Consider the following 18,697-nt stretch of genomic DNA (forward strand, 5'->3'; position numbering starts at 1 on the left):
TATCACATATTGGCAGTGGTGCTCACAGAGGGGCAGCATTTATCACATATGGGCAGTGGTGCTCACAGAGGGGCAGCATTTATCACATATGGGCAGAGGTGCTCACAGAGGGGCAGCATTTATCACATATGGGCAGAGGTGCTCACAGAGGGGCAGCATTTATCACATATTGGCAGAGGAGCTCACAGAGGGGCAGCATTTATCACATATTGGCAGAGGAGCTCACAGAGGGGCAGCATTTATCACATATTGGCGGAGGAGCTCACAGAGGGGCAGCGCTCAGGCATCACTGACGCTGCAGGGGGGAAACAATAGGTGAGTGCAGGTTTGTTTCCCAGTTTCCATGGCAGTGAGCGCCGGGCTCCTCCCCCTGGTGACGTCAGCTGATCACAGCCGCCTCTGTCCCAGGAATTCCAGTCAGCTGACACATCATGGGAACCGGAAGTGACGTAGTCTGACGAGAGCGAGAACGAAAACAAGCAGAGAAGCTGACACGCGGAAACGCCGGGGCTCTGCTGTCTCTCGCACACCCGCTGGCGTGTCTTCCGTTCTCCTCTCCGGGGTCCGCACTGAAGACCAGCAAGTCATCCACCGGCATCTCTGTATAGGTATGACCCGCTCCTCGGGTTTAATAGCTCTTTAGCGCAGTGTTATCTGGGATTAGGGGCGGGTGGCGGCCTGTGTGGTTGCGCGGTAGATGTTCCGACGTCCCTGTCCGTTACACAGAGGTCACCGCTCGTCCAGGCCTCTCTGGCGTAGTTAGGACAGTTCGGGGGGCGTGGTTATCACTGCGTCGCTCCGACCGACATGTGTGAAGGGGCGGGGCGCCCACTGCAGGCGTGCGTGAAGGTGAAGGGCCTGCTGTCAGGTGCCCCGTGACGTCATGCGCCGCCCCCTCGCGGTGAGGAGGTCTGCTGACAAGGCCACTGCATGCTTTCCTTAAAGGAGCAGTGCACTTACAGCACACGTCTGCTATCTGTACTGCTAGCTGTTTCCATAGTGATGCGGCTGCAGGTCTTGCAGGGAGCCATGTCTCCGGCCTCCTTGTTTCCAGTCATCTGATTGCTGGGGAGGAGGGAGGACGCTTCAGTTCTGTCTTCTTATCTTACTAGGCAGGCTGAGGCTGCAGCTGAGGAGCTGCTGATTGTGAAAGTGATGGTGTCATTAGGGAATTCTGGTGAGCAGTATTCCTATCCACACCCAGGATGTCAGAAATGACCGTTAAGCTTTTAAATTGTCACGCTATAATTAACCCTGGTGCTGTCCCTTTCTAGCGCCCCCTAGTGTGGCTGCTCCCTTGGTCCATCTGTGCTCTTCTATGCGCCTCTTGGCTCAGGCCCTGTGCAGATGGCGGCGGTGGCCTCTGACATGTTCATGTCTTGTCATATGTCTGATGGATGGCGTACAGTCACCGCCATCACCCGCAGCCCCGATGAGTGCGGTATGTTACACTGGATAGCGGAGCACAGATGATCACTCTGTTTTGTACCTTCCATAGATGAAGTAACTTGTGTGCTCACTACTTTATGTAGCTTCAGTCTTTTTACTGACCACACATATCAGACAGTAGCGTCGCCTGTTGGGTGAAAATGTAGTAGGTGTCGGCTGTCCACTATGGCTGACCACCTGCTGCATCAGCCGCGATTGGCATTGGTACCGACGATGGCTTTTTAACCCCTTAGCAATAGTGACTATGGCACGTAGAGGGTCACCAGAGTGTGGGGTCTCCCTCTTCACCCGTATTGACAATTTGAGATACCTATTCAAGCGCGCTTTAAAAACCCATCTCTTCAAACAAGCCTACCACATCAACTACTCCGTAAACCAACTTTGCCCTGTTCCCTCCTTCCAAATATTATTCTAAATCTGCACCTTACTACTCATCTGTCTCCACACCCTCCATGCACACGATTAACTGCACTTGATACTTGACTATTGCACTTAAACACACGGGCTGATGACCGGATCATGCAGCTTTTTATGAAAATCCCTATTTATTATTGCCAGACCTGAAATAAGCACTTTTCACCTATTGTGTCCCCCCATTTCCTTGTAGATTGTAAGCTCGCGAGCAGTGACCTCACTCCTAATGTCACTGTTTACATTGTCTTAACTTGTATTGAATTTGTCTGTATATGTCCCCGCTTAATTGTAAAGTGCTGCGGAATATGTTGGCGCTATATAAATAAAAATTATTATTAATGATTGTGGTCCTGATGTTTTACCTTGGCAATTCATTCCCAAATATCAGCCTTAGTCTGCCAGCAATGGTGTCCTGTTCAGAAGTTAACAACATTTAGGTGGTAAAAACCCCCCACACATTTTCTGTCTTGTCGTGCCACTTTTTTATTAATTCCTGAAAGGTTAAGGCTATGTGCACACATAGAATGATCCACTGCGGATTTTCTCGCAGCGGATTTGATAAATCTGCAGGGCAAAAACGCTGTGTTTTTGCTGCGGATTTACCGCGGTTTTTCTGTGGATTTCACTGCGGTTTTACAACTGCGGTTTTCTATAGGAGCAGGTGTAAAACCGCTGCAGAATTCGCAGAAATAATGCAGCCCCCACACAGTATAAGGGTATGTGCACACGTTGCGGATTCTGCTGCGGATTTGGAAAATCTGCAGTGCAAATCCACTGCGGTTTTCACTGCGGATTTTATCGCGGTTTCTTCTGCGGTTTCTTCTGCGGATTCCTCTGCGGGTTTTCAACTGCACTTTCCTATTGGTGCATGTTGAAAACCGCTGCGGAATCCGCAGAAAGAATTGACATGCTGCGGAATGTAAACCGCTGCGTTTCCGCTTGTTTTTTTCCACAGCATGTGCCCAGCGTGTTTGGTTTCCCATAAGTTTACATTGTAATGTAAACTCATGGGAAACTGCTGCGGACAAGCTGCGGATCCGCAGCGTTTTCCACATCGTGTGCACATAGCCTTACAAACTACTTGACAGCAGTTTTGAGTATGTTAAGGGGGTGCTGTTTTTTTAAATTGGTCTCACTTTTGAGGGTTTTCTACTATATAGGTTCCCTAAAGTCACTTCTGAACTGAATGAGTCTCTAAAACAAAGTTTTGTACATTTTCTTGAAAAATTGCTGCTACAATTTTAAACTTTTTAACATTCCCTCAACATACAAAGATATTTTGTAAATAGTTGTGATGTAGAGCAATGTTATTTATTAACTATTTTATGTGGTGTGACTGGATTAAAGGGATAATCATTAGCGATTAGCAAACGTGCTCCGATAAGGTGTTATTCAACCATGGTCATGTGCTAACCAGTGACTTCTGCATGCTCGAAGAACATGTTCCAGCGCCTGCATGTGTCACTGCTGTTCGACAGACACGGGGACTCCAATGTATTTATTTAACACACCAAAGTCACTCATTCATTCTCGGATAACACCTTATCTGATCACGTTCGCTCAGCACTAATAAACAGTCAAGTTTAAAAACAAAAGTTTTATTTTTAAATTTGTCAAGTGTCACAAAAAACGATCTTAAACTCACTGGGATATGTTGAAACTTTCCAGTGTTATTACCACATAGTGATATTGGTCCGATTTGAAAAATTTGGCCCAGTCACTAAGGGGTTACATTTTTCACTCACTGGAGAGTTTGGATTCTTTGGGATTAGTTGCTTGTTTTTTGTTTTTTTTCCTTTCTCATTGTTAGTTGCTGTCATTAAAGGGAACCTGTCATTTCCTTTTGTAGCATGTAAAATATCCCCAGTGCATTGTTAGTGATGTAATGTGCATCACTAATATGTTTTTCCACATTAAAATCGCCGCTGTAATCTTTCTAAAAAGGCACGTTACTTATCTTACATGCTCGTTTAGTCATAGGGGTGTGCTTCACTGCATTCTGTCAGGCTTGTACCCGGGGTTGTGCCAATGTGACTGTATATCCCGCTAAGTATGTATTGTTTTGCAGCTTCAGTGCGCACACGTGGGCAGTCCTCATCACAGCGCATGCACGGATCGCTGATGGACAATGCACAAGCGCGGCTCACCCAAAAACACTGCGAAAGCGCTGTAAAACAATAAACACTGCACAAGTGCAGGATATACAGTGGCGTTGACGCAACCTTGGGAACAATTAAAATTGTGTGGGCGGGGACGAGCCTGACTGAATGCAATTAAGCCCACCCCTATAACTAAACACGCAGGTAAGCTATAAATCCTACAACAAATCTTGGAGTAAAAAGTCCCAAAACAATTACTTAAAAAGAGTAACAAGTTTTATTCACATAACTATTAGATCACATACAGACTTACATAACAAGGTCCAGACAGAGTTAATGTACAGAGGACATAGCACTCTACTTGCAACACGGGTTCAATGAGCAAGTCACTTAAAAATGTATATACTGTTACAATCCTCAAAAAAAGTGCATAGTAAGGCCGGCCTCACACTCAGCGTATAAAAATACGGTCCGTTTTTTTACGGCCGTAATACGCAGAAATGTTCCAAAAATAGTGATCCGTATGTCATCCGTAGGCAGGGTGTGTCAGCGTATTTTGCGCATGTCATCCTCCGTATGTAATCCGTATGGCATCCGTACTGCGATATTTTCTCGCAGGCTTGCAAAACCGACATCTGATGGATTTATGCGCTCAAATGTTCGTTAAAAAAAAAAAATATATATATATATATATATATATATATATATATATATATATATATATATATATATATATATATATATATATATATATATATAATTGAGACACATATATATATTCTGTATTTATATTTAATTCAGCGCGATATATGTGAAAAGCCGGTAATTCAATTGCCGGCTTTTCATTTCTCCTTCACAAACCCGACAGGATATGAGACATGGTTTACATACAGTAAACCATCTCATATCCCCTTTTTTTTTTTTTGCATATTCCACACTACTAATGTTAGTAGTGTGTATGTGCAAAATTTGGGTGCTGTAGCTGCTAAAATAAAGGGTTAAATGGCAGAAAAAATTGGCGTGGGCTCCCGCGCAATTTTCTCCGCCAGAGTGGTAAAGCCAGTGACTGAGGGCAGATATTAATAGCCAGGAGAGAGGGTCCATGGTTATTGGCCCCCCTGGCTACAAACATCTGCCCCCAGCCACCCCAGAAAAGGCACATCTGGAAGATGCGCCTATTCTGGCACTTGGCCACTCTCTTCCCACTCCCGTGTAGCGGTGGGATATGGGGTAATGAAGGGTTAATGCCACCTTGCTATTGTAAGGTGACATTAAGCCAGATTAATAATGGAGAGGCGTAAATTATGACACCTATACATTATTAATCCAATTGTATGAAAGGGTTAAAAAACACACACATTATTAAAAATTATTTTAATGAAATAAACACACAGGTTGTTTTAATGTTTTATTGCTCTCTCAAACCACCTGAAGACCCTCGCTTGGCAAAATAATAAACCAACAATATACATACCTTCTGATGAACTGTCACGTCCCACGAAGTAAATCCATCAGAAGGGGTTAAATCAATTTACAGGCAGGAGCTGTGCTAAAGCACTCGCTCGTACCTGTAAACCCCGGGTGCTGAAAGGAAAGCTGGGTGATCTGTACTTACATTGAGTCACGGTGAGGCGCCCTCTGCAGGATGAACTCTCATGAACTCGAGCGTGGGAACTTTTCCAAGGCTGCAGTTCATGAGAACATCCAGCAGAGGGCGCCTCACCGCGACTCAATGTAAGTACAGATCACCCAGCTTTCCTTTCAGCACCCGGGGTTTACAGGTACGAGCGAGTGCTTTAGCACAGCTCCTGCCTGTAAATTGATTTAACCCCTTCAGATGGATTTACTTCGTGGGACATGACAGTTCATCAGAAGGCATGTATATTGTTGGTTTATTATTTTGCCAAGCGAGGGTCTTCAGGTGGATTGAGAGAGCAATAAAATATTAAAACAACCTGTGTGTTTATTTCATTAAAATAATTTTTAATAATGTGTGTGTGTGTGTGTGTTTTTTAACCCTTTCATACAATTGGATTAATAATGGATAGGTGTAATAATTGACGCCTCTCCATTATTAATCTGGCTTAATGTCACCTTACAATAGCAAGGTGGCATTAACCCTTCATTACCCCATATCCCACCACTACACGGGAGTGGGAAGAGAGTGGCCAAGTGCCAGAATAGGCGCATCTTCCAGATGTGCCTTTTCTGGGGTGGCTGGGGGCAGATGTTTGTAGCCGGGGGGGGGGGGGGGGCAATAACCATGGACCCTCTCCTGGCTATTAATATCTGCCCTCAGTCACTGGCTTTACCACTCTGGCGGAGAAAATTGCGCGGGAGCCCACGCCAATTTTTTCCGCCATTTAACCCTTTATTTTAGCAGCCACAGCACCCAAATTTTGCACATACACACTACTAACAGTAGTGTGGAATATGCAAAAAAAAAGGGGATAGGAGATGGTTTACTGTATGTAAACCATGTCTCATATCATGTCGGGTTTGGGAAGGAGAAATGAAAAGCCGGCAATTGAATTACCGGCTTTTCACTAACACCGCTGCGTATTTCTCGCAAGTCACACTGCTGGTCCGTGTGTAATCCGTATTTTTCTCGCCCCCATAGACTTTCATTGGCGATTTGTTTGCGCAATACGGTGACAAACGCAGCATGCTGCGATTTTCTACGGCCGTACAAGACCGTATATTACGGATGCGTAATATACAGCAGATAGGAGCTGGGCCATAGAGATTCATTGGGCCGTGTGTAATGCGAATTTTACGGATGTAGTTTATGCGCTCATACGTCCGTAAAACTCGCTAGTGTGAGGCCGGCCTAAAAGTGCAAGAGTATATAGTGTTAAAGCCTCCAGATAGATAATTCGCTATATGGCCCATAATATATCCATGGCCAGAATGGGGTAAAGTAATAGAGACATGCTAATCTTACCCATTAGGTATATGCCAGTGTGTGTCCAGCAGCCCCGACGCGCGTTTCGCGTTGGGCTTCCTTGGGGGGCTGTTCCTACTATTTTTTGAATGACATGCATCAGTGGAACCTGTTCTTACGCAGGTAAGATATACCTAGATAAAGTGTTTTTTTTGTTTTTTTTAATGGGAAAAACGTGTCAATGATGTCCACTGCATCACTAACAATGCGCTGGGGACACTTCACATGATACAAAGGACATGACAGGTTCTTTTTAAAGTGTTTTATGTAAAATATTGGATGTGCATTCTGTCACTAGAAGCTCGGACCAGGCTTTGCAATCTATTCTGCCTTTACTGATCGCTGGGGGGCAGGTCTGTGTGGCTGCCGGAGGGAGCTGAGCTCTGTATTCCACCTTTTCAAGCAGTTGTGTATATTATGGTTAGAGGAATGGGAGCAGATTTAAACAATAATTTTTTTATTAGGAATTTTAACATATTACATTTATAATACGAGTCAATATTTTCATACAAAACCTTTGATTTAAGGAAGGTACATGGCAGAAGGAGGGCAATGGAGGGGAGCCCAAGTGGGGATGTGTGTTAGGTTTACAATTACTAGGTTTCACATGGAGAGTCGGGGACAGCCGAGCGGTTTAGATAGAATGGAGGCATGGCGAATGGGTGTGGTGATGGTATTCTGCCAAGGGAAGCTAAACTACCAAACTTATGGACTTGTCCGTGAGTAAGGCTATGCACACACGTTGCGGATTGTTGTGCGGATTTTTCCGCATCATTTTTGCTAAATCCGCAAGTGAAACGCACTGCGGATTACCTGCGGAATTACTGCGGATTTTGTGCGGATTCCCCTATGGTTTTACACCTGCGGATTCCTATTGAGGAGCAGGTGTAAACTGCTGCGGAATCCGCACAAAGAATTGACATGCTGCGGAAAATACAACGCTGCATTTCCGCGCAGTTTTTACTGCAGCATGTGCACTGCAGATTTTGTTTTCCATACGTTTACATGGTACTGTGCAACGCATGGAAAACTGCTGAAAAAGTGGGCAATCTGCTGTGGATCCGCAGCAAAATCCGCAACGTGTGCACATATCCTCGGGCTACTTTCACACATCAGGCTTTTGCAGTCAGGCTGAATCCGGCCACTTTTTTTAAAAAAAAAAAAACGGATTAGTTGCATATTGTGAAAAACTGATGCGACGGATCTGTTTTTTTTTTGCTGGATCCGAGTAGCTGATATCCAGGCACTAGGTGGTCTGGGGAGGGAAGAGGAGAGAGATGCAGCTTCGGGGCATGCTCAATGTAAAAAAAACAGAATCTGTCGCCGGATTCACTCATTTGACGAATCCTGCACCATAGGCTTCCATTATAGCAAAAGCCGCATAGCGCTGGATCCGTCGCTGGCTGTTTTTTAGACGGACACAAAAAACGTTCCTCTGTGCATTCTCTCCGGCCGCCGGACCGACTAATTTTTGACGAATGAAACGTGAGGCCATCCAGCGCTAATTCAAGTCTGATGAACAAAACGGATCTGGTGCCATATTTTGCCGGATCCATTTTTTTCAAAATTCGCCAGATTGGGCCTGACGGCAAAAACCTGATGTGTGAAAGTAGCCTAAGGTTGTACATTTTTCATTAATTGTGTACTGTGAAAGGCGTCTTTTGACTTCCAAAAAGGCAAGACTTAGTTTCTCCCAGACCAAAGCTATAGTTTGTTTTAGCTGCTAAAAATAAAAGCGAGATGAGTCTATAATACTTGGAGATACTAGGGATTTGCATATTCAATATGACTTCCAATGAATTCTTTTTAAGATTGATATTGATGACCGTGAGAATTAGAAAGTATTCGCTGATCGGGAGTTAACGAACTATGGGGCATAACCACCATACGTGGTACATATCTCTGATAGAATTGCAGCATCTGAAGCAATTGGGGGAGTAGCGAGGAACTACTTTGGCCACTCTGGCAGGGGTCAGGTACCATCTGGTCAGCACCTTCAGGCCATGTGCACACTTTGTGGATTTTACTGCGGATCCGTGGCGTTTTTGACGCTGCGGATCTGCAGCAGTTTTCCATGCGGTTTACAGTACCATGTAAACCTAAGGAAAACCAAGTCCGCTGTGCACATGCTGCGGAAAAAACCACAAGGAAACGCAGCGTTGTTTTTTCCGCAGCATGTCAATTCTTTGTGTGGATCTGCAGCGTTTCTGCACCCATTGACTTGCATTGAGTCGGGCACATCCGCAGAAAAACCGCAGAAGTATATGTTAAAATTTGCCAATGTGTAGGGTAATTTATGAGACGGGAGCAGATTTGATCTCCGATCCATTCACCCCCTCAGGACCAGTGTGGGAACCAGCAGTGAGATGCTTTCTATACTGTGAATGGGGGATAACTCACAATTTTGAGACAACCTCTTTTAAATCATGAATTGTCAGCCAAGATGTAAACTTAACAGATCAACCAGAGGAAGTAGTGTAGTTTTTATTGCATCCTCCTCACAAACCAAAAGGTTCCCGACTTTGAAAGTCCGACGTACGCAAAATGTCCACTTTATTAGAGGCGCCCGCCGTTTCACAATTGGAGCTTCTTTGTATGACAATTGTAACCCCCGGAGCACTGCAGAAAATCAAGCAAGTCACGTTTGTGAATCCATTTTGATGTGAATTTATTCGAGAATGGGAAAATCTAGCAATCGATGCTAGACTAGCTGGGCACAGTGTTTCAGAGCTCTGCAAACCTCGTGGGGTATTCTGGTGCAGTGGTGTCACGTATACAGAGATTGAGGTGATCAAGGTAAAACGTAGAGCAGAAGGATGTCCTGTGCACGTAAACACCTTGTTGATCAAGGGGGCAAAGGAGGATCTCAAGAATTGCTCTGAAGAGCAGGAGGTGCACAGTCAAGTACTTTGTAATCGAGTACGACGACATTAGTGGTGCAACTAACTTACTGGAACGCAGAGCACTGTCCACCGAGGATGTTGGAGAAGGTAATGATCCGTCATGCCTTGTCAAGATAAACCACCTCTAGAGTCTGGTATCGGCTCTCTCGCAGGGTAGAGCAAGAGCTCCTGTGCATGAGGGAGTCTGGAGGGTTGGCTGTCGCCCAAAAGATCGGCTGAACCGTTGTTTGTCCGACAGCTAGCTTTTTAGGTATGGGGCTCCTAAGACTCCAGTGGGGGAAAAAGTGTAAAAATGTGATTACTGGGAAGACCTTGTCGATGGGGATGGGAGAGTATGGCCTTCTCTAGTAACCTGCTTTTATACTAAGCCCCTAATTATTGCCCTGCTGCACATTAGGAATTGTTTTGTAGATTAGGGCCTGTGAGATCTGTATATGATGATTGTTGATGCAAGTTTTTTATTGTAGCAGAATTGCTAGATGAATGAATTGCTCTGCGCATATGAGATAAGATGGCAAATGCTAGGAAACTCTTTCCATTTTAGGTTCAAGAAGCTTCTCTTGCAGACATCATATGACTTAAAACCGTTCAGGGAGAGCAGAAAAGGTGAATTTCTCCAGCTGAATCTTCCACAACGCAGTTGTCCAGGGCTATTATATAGTTTTTTTTGCTATGAGCCTAAAAGGCAGTTAGTTGGTAACAGAGGTAACTAACTGCCTGCTGTACCCGGCGCCGTCTCAAGACAGTCACTTACAGCTCTTGCTGGAGCTTCAACTGCTCCATGTCAACAAAGCGCCTCTTTTTCTTCCTGGTGCACTATTGATGGGGTGTGACAGCCGGTGTCATGCTGATTGACAGCCGGCTCCCTGTAATTAGGCAGTAGGGAGCAGACTGTCAATCAGCATGACGCAGGCAGTCACACCCCATCAACAGAGCAGATGTGATGCTGCTGCACTGTCGACGTGTAGTCAGCGCAACTCGCTGATTCGCCTACAGAAGCAATCTGTGACCGCTATGTGCCGGAAGAGATCGGCATTTGCCTGTTAGTTCTTATTCCCTTAGTAAAAAAAAAATATATAGTCCTGGACAACCCCTTTAACTAAAATCAGGAATTGCATATCCAAGGTTAAATAAGTTCTCCGGGCATGTAATACCAACACCTACCTTTTTAGGATAGGTCATCAATAGTGCATAAGGCAGGGGTCCGATGGGCATGAAAGCTCTGGCCATAATCACCGCTCTACCTCCCTATACCACCTTATGTAAATGTAGATGTTTACATGCTGACAAATAATTCTGTTCTGCTTGAATATATGCAGAAGACGAGCGCTTCCTATGTCAGTACTAACCGCACGTCATTGTAACATGGCAGATTTGTTTAGAGGCGCACACCCTTACAAGTGTTTACCTCTGCGTATATATAATTCTTTGTTCTCCAATTACAGGTTAACAATGTCCACTCCACAAGACCTCCTGTCTCCAAATAGCACCCTGCAGACGTCTAACTTCGCACACGTGATCTTCCAGAATGTGGCAAAGAGTTACCTTCCTAGCGCTCCTCTGGAGTGTCACTACACCCTGACTCAGTATATCCATCCCCATCCCAAAGACTGGGTTGGAATATTTAAGGTAGGTCTGTGTGATTTCTTGTGGGCTGTAAAATATCCACCTCCTTATAAAATCAGTACTGATTCACAGAATGTAATAGTAAAAAAAAATGTTGCCCCTTCATGACATGCGCCCTATATATACAGCGCTGCGGGGGCTGCATTCCCGCAAAGTGCCGCCGCAATTTCCGGTCACTGTGCTGCATCACGTGGTGGCAGTGTTAAGATGGCCATCCCTGCACGTCGCCCTGGTTGTCTGTTTGCCCCCCCCCCCCCCCCATGTCGGCGATCGCTGTGATTGGCTGGTCAGAATTGATCAGCCAATCACAGCCATGTCACAATAAAGTTTAGAGAGAAAAAAAGGTGACAGCACCAATCACAGCAGCCAAAATGGATGCGGTGATCGCGACGTCACCTCTCCTGATTACACCCTTTGGCGCTGTTTGGTCAGTAACTATTGTTCAGCCAATCAGCACCAAAAGGGTTAATCTAAAATTGCGATCACCACTCTGCACGCCATCTTTACCTCAGAGTTGGCATGCAGAGTGGTTGTATATCTCCTCTGTTACTCGAGAGAAAGAAAGATCATTGGTGGCCAGTGCGATCCTCCTGCGACCTGTTCTTCTGCCATCTGTCTCCTGTTCTGTGTTGGCTGCTGTGACTGATTTGTGGATGTCGCAGTATAAGTGACGTCCCATTTTATTTATTTATTTTTTTAAACAAAAACAATAGTAGTTAGTACAGTGTAGCTTTATAGGTAGGGAGTAGAGATGGGCGAATCCGAACAGTAAAGTTAGAGTTCACTAGGAAGTCCGTGTTACTACTCAGGTTCCCGAATACTGGGTGTTTCTCGCGCTGCTCTGATGGGAGGTAAAATCATTACCCCCGGTCAGACAGCCGTGGTTCCCATGCTGTCAAATGACAGCGTGAGCCCGCAGCTGTGATCGTAGATAAAGTTAGTCTTCGGTCACTGGTGTCGGCTGATGGGACTACTACTCCCATCACCCTACACCTCCTGCCGCTAATAACGACAGTAGATGGCGGCTGATGGGAGTATTCATCAGCCAGCACCTGTGCTCTAAATAAATAATTTAAAAAAAACTGCGTGAGTTCCCCTGTGTTTTTGAATAACCAGCCAGGCAAGACTCCGCTGCAGGCTGCAATCTTCAGCTTTCATCTTTAGCAAGGTTGGTTATAAAAAAAAAAAAATAGAGGGGTCCCCATGTTTTTTTTTTTTTTAAAGATATTTATAAACAAAAAAAACGGCGTGAGGTCCCCCCATTTTTTAACAACTAGCCAAGCTAAAGCGGACAGCTGGGGGCTGGTATTCCATGTCACGTTTGGAGAACACCTGATGTGCTTAAACAGTTGAAAGTCCCCACAAGTGACACCATTTTGGAAAACTAGCCTCCTTAGGGATCTTATCTACATGTGTGTTGAGCGCCATGAATCTTCAGGTGCTTCACAGAATTTTATAACGTTGAGCCGTGAAAATAAAAAAATCGCATTATTCACACAGAAGAAATCTATATAAGCCGTGCAGACAAACGTGTGTACTGCCATAAATCTCAAAGCTAATGGCGGTGCAATGCGTTACAAATGGCTTGTGACAGGACCAGGCAACAAAAAAGACCTTGTACAACGAAATCAACAACAGCAGAAGACCAATCACCTGTTGGAGAAAAAATTAGAAAAGAATAGGCAAACATCTGAAGAATAATAAAGGTTTTTTTATGCCATCCGCGATCTAGGCATTTCAAAGAGTCCCACAACCAATCCCTCAAGGGTTTGTCTTTTTGTGGTATCGAAGTTGTTCGCAGGAATTGTCGTGGAGGGAATTATATCAATCAGATGTCGCGGGCAGAATCAGCGTGGATATTTTTACTTAATAGTCTAGCCCCAAATGGTTTAAATCTTGACTTGGAACTATATGCCTTTTTAATGGTTCAACCAAGCCTCATGATTTTATGCACCTTTGATTATTTCATTTAGTGCGATTGGATTTGAAGTACGGTATCTATTCATAAGGACATTTTAGAAATAAAAAAATATAAAAAAATAAATAAAATAAAAAAACTTTCTAGGTGTTATGAGTACGTATGTATATGTGTATATATACACTGTGTTCCAAATTATTATGCAAATTGGATTTGTGTCATAAAGATTTGGTACTTGTTTTGTTTTTCAAATAAACTCGTGGATGGTATTGTCTCAGGTCTCAATGGATCACTGAAATCAATCTTAACCCCTTCCCAACCGTTGACTCAGCGTATGCGTCATGAAAACCTGTGCCAATCCGACCTGTGACGCAGCATATGCGTCATGGTCGGATCGCGCTCCTGCAGGCCAGGTGAAAGGGTTAACTGTAATTTCACCTGACATGCAGGGACAGGGGGAGTGGTACTTGAGCCCAGGGGGGGTGGCTTTGCCCCCCCTGTTGCTACGATCGCTCTGATTGGCTGTTGAAAGTGACGTTTCACTTTCAATCAGAGCGATAGTAATATTTCACCAATGAAAATTGGTGAAATATTACAATCCAGCCATGGCCGATGCTGCAATAGCATCAGCCATGGCTGGAGATCGCGATCTGCCCCCCAACACCAATCTCGTCCCCACGGTCCTCCGTCCTGGCATTTGCTGTCCTCCGCTCCCCCCGCAGTCCGATCTCCCAAACCCCCCCCCCCCCCCCCCTCATACTTACCGACCTCCGATGTCCCTCCCGGTGTCCATCCGTCTGCTCCATGGGCGCCGCCATCTTCCAAAATGGCGGGCACATGCGCAGTGCGCCCGCCGAATCTGCTGGCCGGCAGATTCGTTGTCTTGTACATTTTGATCGCTGTGATAGGTTCTATCAGCGATCAAAATGAAAAAAAAAATAATAAACCCCCCCCCCTTTATCACCCCCATAGGTAGGGACAATAACAAAATAAAGAACAAATATCTACTTTTATTTTTCCACTAGGGTTAGGGTTAGAACTAGGGTTAGGGTTATTGTTAGAACTAGGGTTAGGGTTATTGTTAGAATTAGGGTTAGGGCTAGGGTTATTGTTAGAACTAGGGTTAAGGTTATTGTTAGAACTAGGGTTAGGGCTAGGGTTAGGCTACTTTCACACTAGCGCTGTGTGACGACCGTCGCAATGCGTCGTTTTGGAGATAAAACGCATTCTGCAAAGTTGCCCGCAGGATGCGTTTTTTTCTCCATAGAATTGAATTAGCGACACATTGCGACGTATGGCCACACGTTGCATCCGTCGTGCTACGGATGCGCCGTGTTTTGGCGGCCCGTCGGCAAAAAAAAAAAAGTTACATGTAACATTTTTTTGTGCGTCATGTCCGCCATTTTCGACCGCGCATGCGTGGCCGAAACTCCGCCCCCTCCTCCCCGGACATTACAATGGGGCAGCGGATGCGTTGAAAAACTGCATCCGCTGCCCCGTTGTGCATTTATTTCACAACTTGCCTCGGTACATCGGTCCGACGCATGGCGACGGCCCCGTACCGACGCTAGTGTGAAAGTAGCCTTAGGGTTAGGGCTAGGGTTAGGGATAGTATTAGGGTTAGAATTAGGCTATGTGCACACTGTGCGGATTGGCCGCTGCAGATTCGTAGCCGTTTTCCATCACGTTTACAGTACCACGTAAACCTATGGAAAACCAAATCCGCTGTGCCCATGGTGCGGAAAATACCACGTGGAAACGCTGCGTTGTATTTTCTGCACTCAATCCTTTGTGCGGATTCCGCAGCGTTTTACACCTGTTACTCAATAGGAATCCGCAGGTGAAATCCGCACAAAAAACACTGGAAATCCGTGGTAAATCCGCAGGTAAAACACAGTGCGCTTTACCTGCGGAGTTTTCAAAAACTGTGCGGAAAAATCCTCACACGAATCCGCAACGTGGGCACATAGCCTTAGGATTAGGGTTGGAGTTGGAATTAGGGTTAGGGTTGGAAATAGGGTTAAGATTAGGGTTCGGGGTGTGTTGGGGTTAGGGTTAGGCTTGTGGTTAGGGGTAGGGGTGTGTTGCGGCTAGTGTTGGAGTTAGAATTGAGGGGTTTCCACTGTTTAGGCACATCAGGGGTCTCCAAACGCGACATTGCGCCACCATTGATTTTCAGCCAATCTTGCTTTCAAAAAGTCAAATGGTGCTCCCTCCCTTCCGAGCCCCAACGTGCACCCAAACAGTGGTTTACCCAAACATATGGGATATCGCCGTACTCAGGAAAAATTGCACAACAACTTTGGCGGTCTAATTTCTCCTGTTACCCTTGGGAAAATAAAAAAATGAGGGGCTAAAAACTTATTTTTGAGGAAAGAAAAATGATTTTTTATTTTCACAGCTCTGCGTTGTAAACTTCTGTGAAGCACTTGGGGGTTCAAAGTGCTCACCACACATCTAGATAAGTTCCTTAGGGGGGTCTAGTTTCCAAAATGGGGTCACTTGCGGGGGGTTTCTACTGTTTAGGCACATCAGGGGCTATGCAAACGCAACGTGACGCCCGCAGACCATTCCATCAAAGTCTGCATTTCAAACGTCACTACTTCCCTTCCGAGCCCTGACGTGTGCCCAAACAGTGGTTTACCCCCACATATGGGGTATCGGCGTACTCAGGACAAACTGGGCAACAAATATTGGGGTCCAATTTCTCCTGTTACCCTTGTGAAAATAAAAAATTGCTTTCAAAAACATAATTTTTGAGGAAAGAAAAATGATTTTTTATTTTCACAGCTCTGTGTTGTAAGCTTCTGTGAAGCACTTGGAAGTTCAAAGTGCTCACCACACATCTAGATTAGTTCCATGGGAGGTCTAGTTTCAAAAATGGGGTCACTTGTCGGGGAGCTCCAATGTTTAGGCACACAGGGGCTCTCCAAACGCGACATGGTGTCCTCTAACGATTGGAGCTAATTTTTCATTCAAAAAGTCAAATGGCGCTCCTTCCCTTCCGAGCCCTGCCGTGTGCCCAAACAGTGGTTTACCCCCACATGTGAGGTATCAGTGTACTCTGGAGAAATTGCCCAATACATTTTAGGATCCCTTTTATCCTGTTGCCCATGTGGAAATGAATAAATTGAGGCTAAAATATTTTTTTGGTGAAAAAAACTAAATACTGTACTTTTTTATTTTTACGGATCAATTTGTGAAGCACCTGGGGGTTCAAAGTGCTCACTATGCATCTAGATAAGCTCCTTGGGGGGTTTAGTTTCCAAAATGGGGTCACTTGTGGGGGAGCTCCAATGTTTAGGCACACAGGGGCTCTCCAAACATGACATGGTGTCCGCTAAAGATTGGAGCCAATTTTTCATTGAAAAATTCAAATGGGGCTCTTTCCCTTCTGAGCCCTGTCGTGCTCCCAAACAGTGGTTCCCCCCACATATGGGGTATCGGCGTACTCAGGACAAATTGTACAATAACTTTTGGGGTCCAGTTTCTCCTTTTACCCTTGGGAACATAAAAAAATTGTTGCTAAAAGATCATTTTTGTGACTAAAAAGTTAAATGTTCATTTTTTTCCTTCCATGTTGCTTCTGCTGCTGTGAAGCACCTGAAGGGTTAATAAGGTGCTCAAAGCTACATTCAAGAAGTTTGAGGGGAGCAATTTTTAGAATGGTGTCACGTTTGGGTATTTTCAGCCATATAGACCCCTCAAGCTGACTTCAAATGTGAGGTGGTCCCTAAAAAAAAAAAAAAATGGTTTTGTAAATTTCGTTGTAAAAATGAGAAATCGCTGGTCAAATTTTAACCCTTATAACTTCCTAGCAAAAATAAATTTTGTTTCCAAAATTATGCTGATGTAAAGTAGACGTGGGAAATGTTAGTTATTAACTATGTTGTGTCACATAACTCTCTGGTTTAACAGAATAAAAATTCAAAATTTGAAAGTTGTAAAATTTTCGCCAAATTTCCTTTTTTTTCACAAACGCAAAAATTATCGACCTAAATCTACAACTAACATGAAGCCCAATATGTCACGAAAAAACAATCTCAGAATCGACAGGATCCATTGAAGCGTTCCTGAGTTATTACCTCATAAAGGGACACTGGTCAGAATTGCAAAAAACTGCAAGGTCATTAACCCCTTAAGCCCGTATGACGTACTATCCCGTCGAGGTGGGGTGGGCCTTAATTCCCGGTGACGGGATAGTACGTCATACGCGATCGGCCGCTCTCACGGGGGGAGCGCGGCCGATCGCGGCCGGGTGTCGGCTGCATATCGCAGCTGACATCCGGCACTATGTGCCAGGAGCGGTCACGGACCGCCCCCGGCACATTAACCCCCGGCACACCGCGATCAAACATGATCGCGGTGTACCGGCGGTACAGGGAAGCATCGCGCAGGGAGGGGGCTCCCTGCGGGCTTCCCTGAGACGATCGGTACAAGGTGATGTACTCACCTCGTACCGAACGTCTTCTCCCTGCAGGCCCCGGATCCAAAATGGCCGAGGGGCTGTATCCGGGTCCTGCAGGGAGCACTTCCGGGTCGGAGCAGGCTGCAGATGAAAGCTGCAGCCTGCTCCGATGAAAGTATGATCGCGGATCTGATAGAGTGCTGTGCACACTATCAGATCTGCGATCTGTGATGTCCCCCCCTGGGACAAAGTAAAAAAGTAAAAAAAAAAATTTCCACATGTGTAAAAAAAAAAAAATAAATAAATTCCTAAATAAATAATAATAAAAAAAAAAATATTATTCCCATAAATACATTTCTTTATCTAAAAAAAACAAACAAAAACAATAAAAGTACACATATTTAGTATCGCCGCGTCCGTAACGACCCAACCTATAAAACTGGCCCACTAGTTAACCCCTTCAGTAAACACCGTAAGAAAAAAAAAAAAAAAAACGAGGCAAAAAACAACGCTTTATTACCATACCGCCGAACAAAAAGTGGAATAACACGCGATCAAAAAGACGGATATAAATAACCATGGTACCACTGAAAACGTCATATTGTCCCGCAAAAAACGAGCCGCCATACAGCATCATCAGCAAAAAAATTAAAAAGTTATAGTCCTCAGAATAAAGCGATGCCAAAATAATTATTTTTTCTATAAAATAGTTTTTATCGTATAAAAGCGTCAAAACATAAAAAAATGATATAAATGAGGTATCGCTGTAATCGTACTGACCCGAAGAATAAAACTGCTTTATCAATTTTACCAAACGCGGAACGGTATAAACGCCTCCCCCAAAAGAAATTCATGAATAGCTGGTTTTTGGTCTTTCTGCCTCACAAAAATCGGAATAAAAAGCGATCAAAAACTGTCACGTGTCCGAAAATGTTA

The 18,697-nt window shown here is 44.7% G+C and overlaps 1 protein-coding gene across 1 annotated transcript in view; it reads left to right on the forward strand.

Moving 5' to 3' along the window:
• The first annotated feature begins 408 nt into the window (after positions 1 to 408).
• The window catches only part of TAX1BP1 (Tax1 binding protein 1), a 152,097-nt gene continuing 133,808 nt past the window's right edge, over positions 409 to 18,697 (forward strand). Inside the window, exons 1-2 of the mRNA XM_077268822.1 lie at positions 409 to 608; positions 11,255 to 11,438. Of these exons, the coding sequence (XP_077124937.1) occupies positions 11,262 to 11,438 (177 nt within the window). The 5' untranslated portion in view covers positions 409 to 608; positions 11,255 to 11,261. The remainder of the gene's footprint in view (positions 609 to 11,254; positions 11,439 to 18,697) is intronic.

Source organism: Ranitomeya variabilis, chromosome 6 (assembly GCF_051348905.1).
Source record: "Ranitomeya variabilis isolate aRanVar5 chromosome 6, aRanVar5.hap1, whole genome shotgun sequence".
NCBI classification, from domain to species: Eukaryota; Metazoa; Chordata; class Amphibia; order Anura; family Dendrobatidae; genus Ranitomeya; species Ranitomeya variabilis.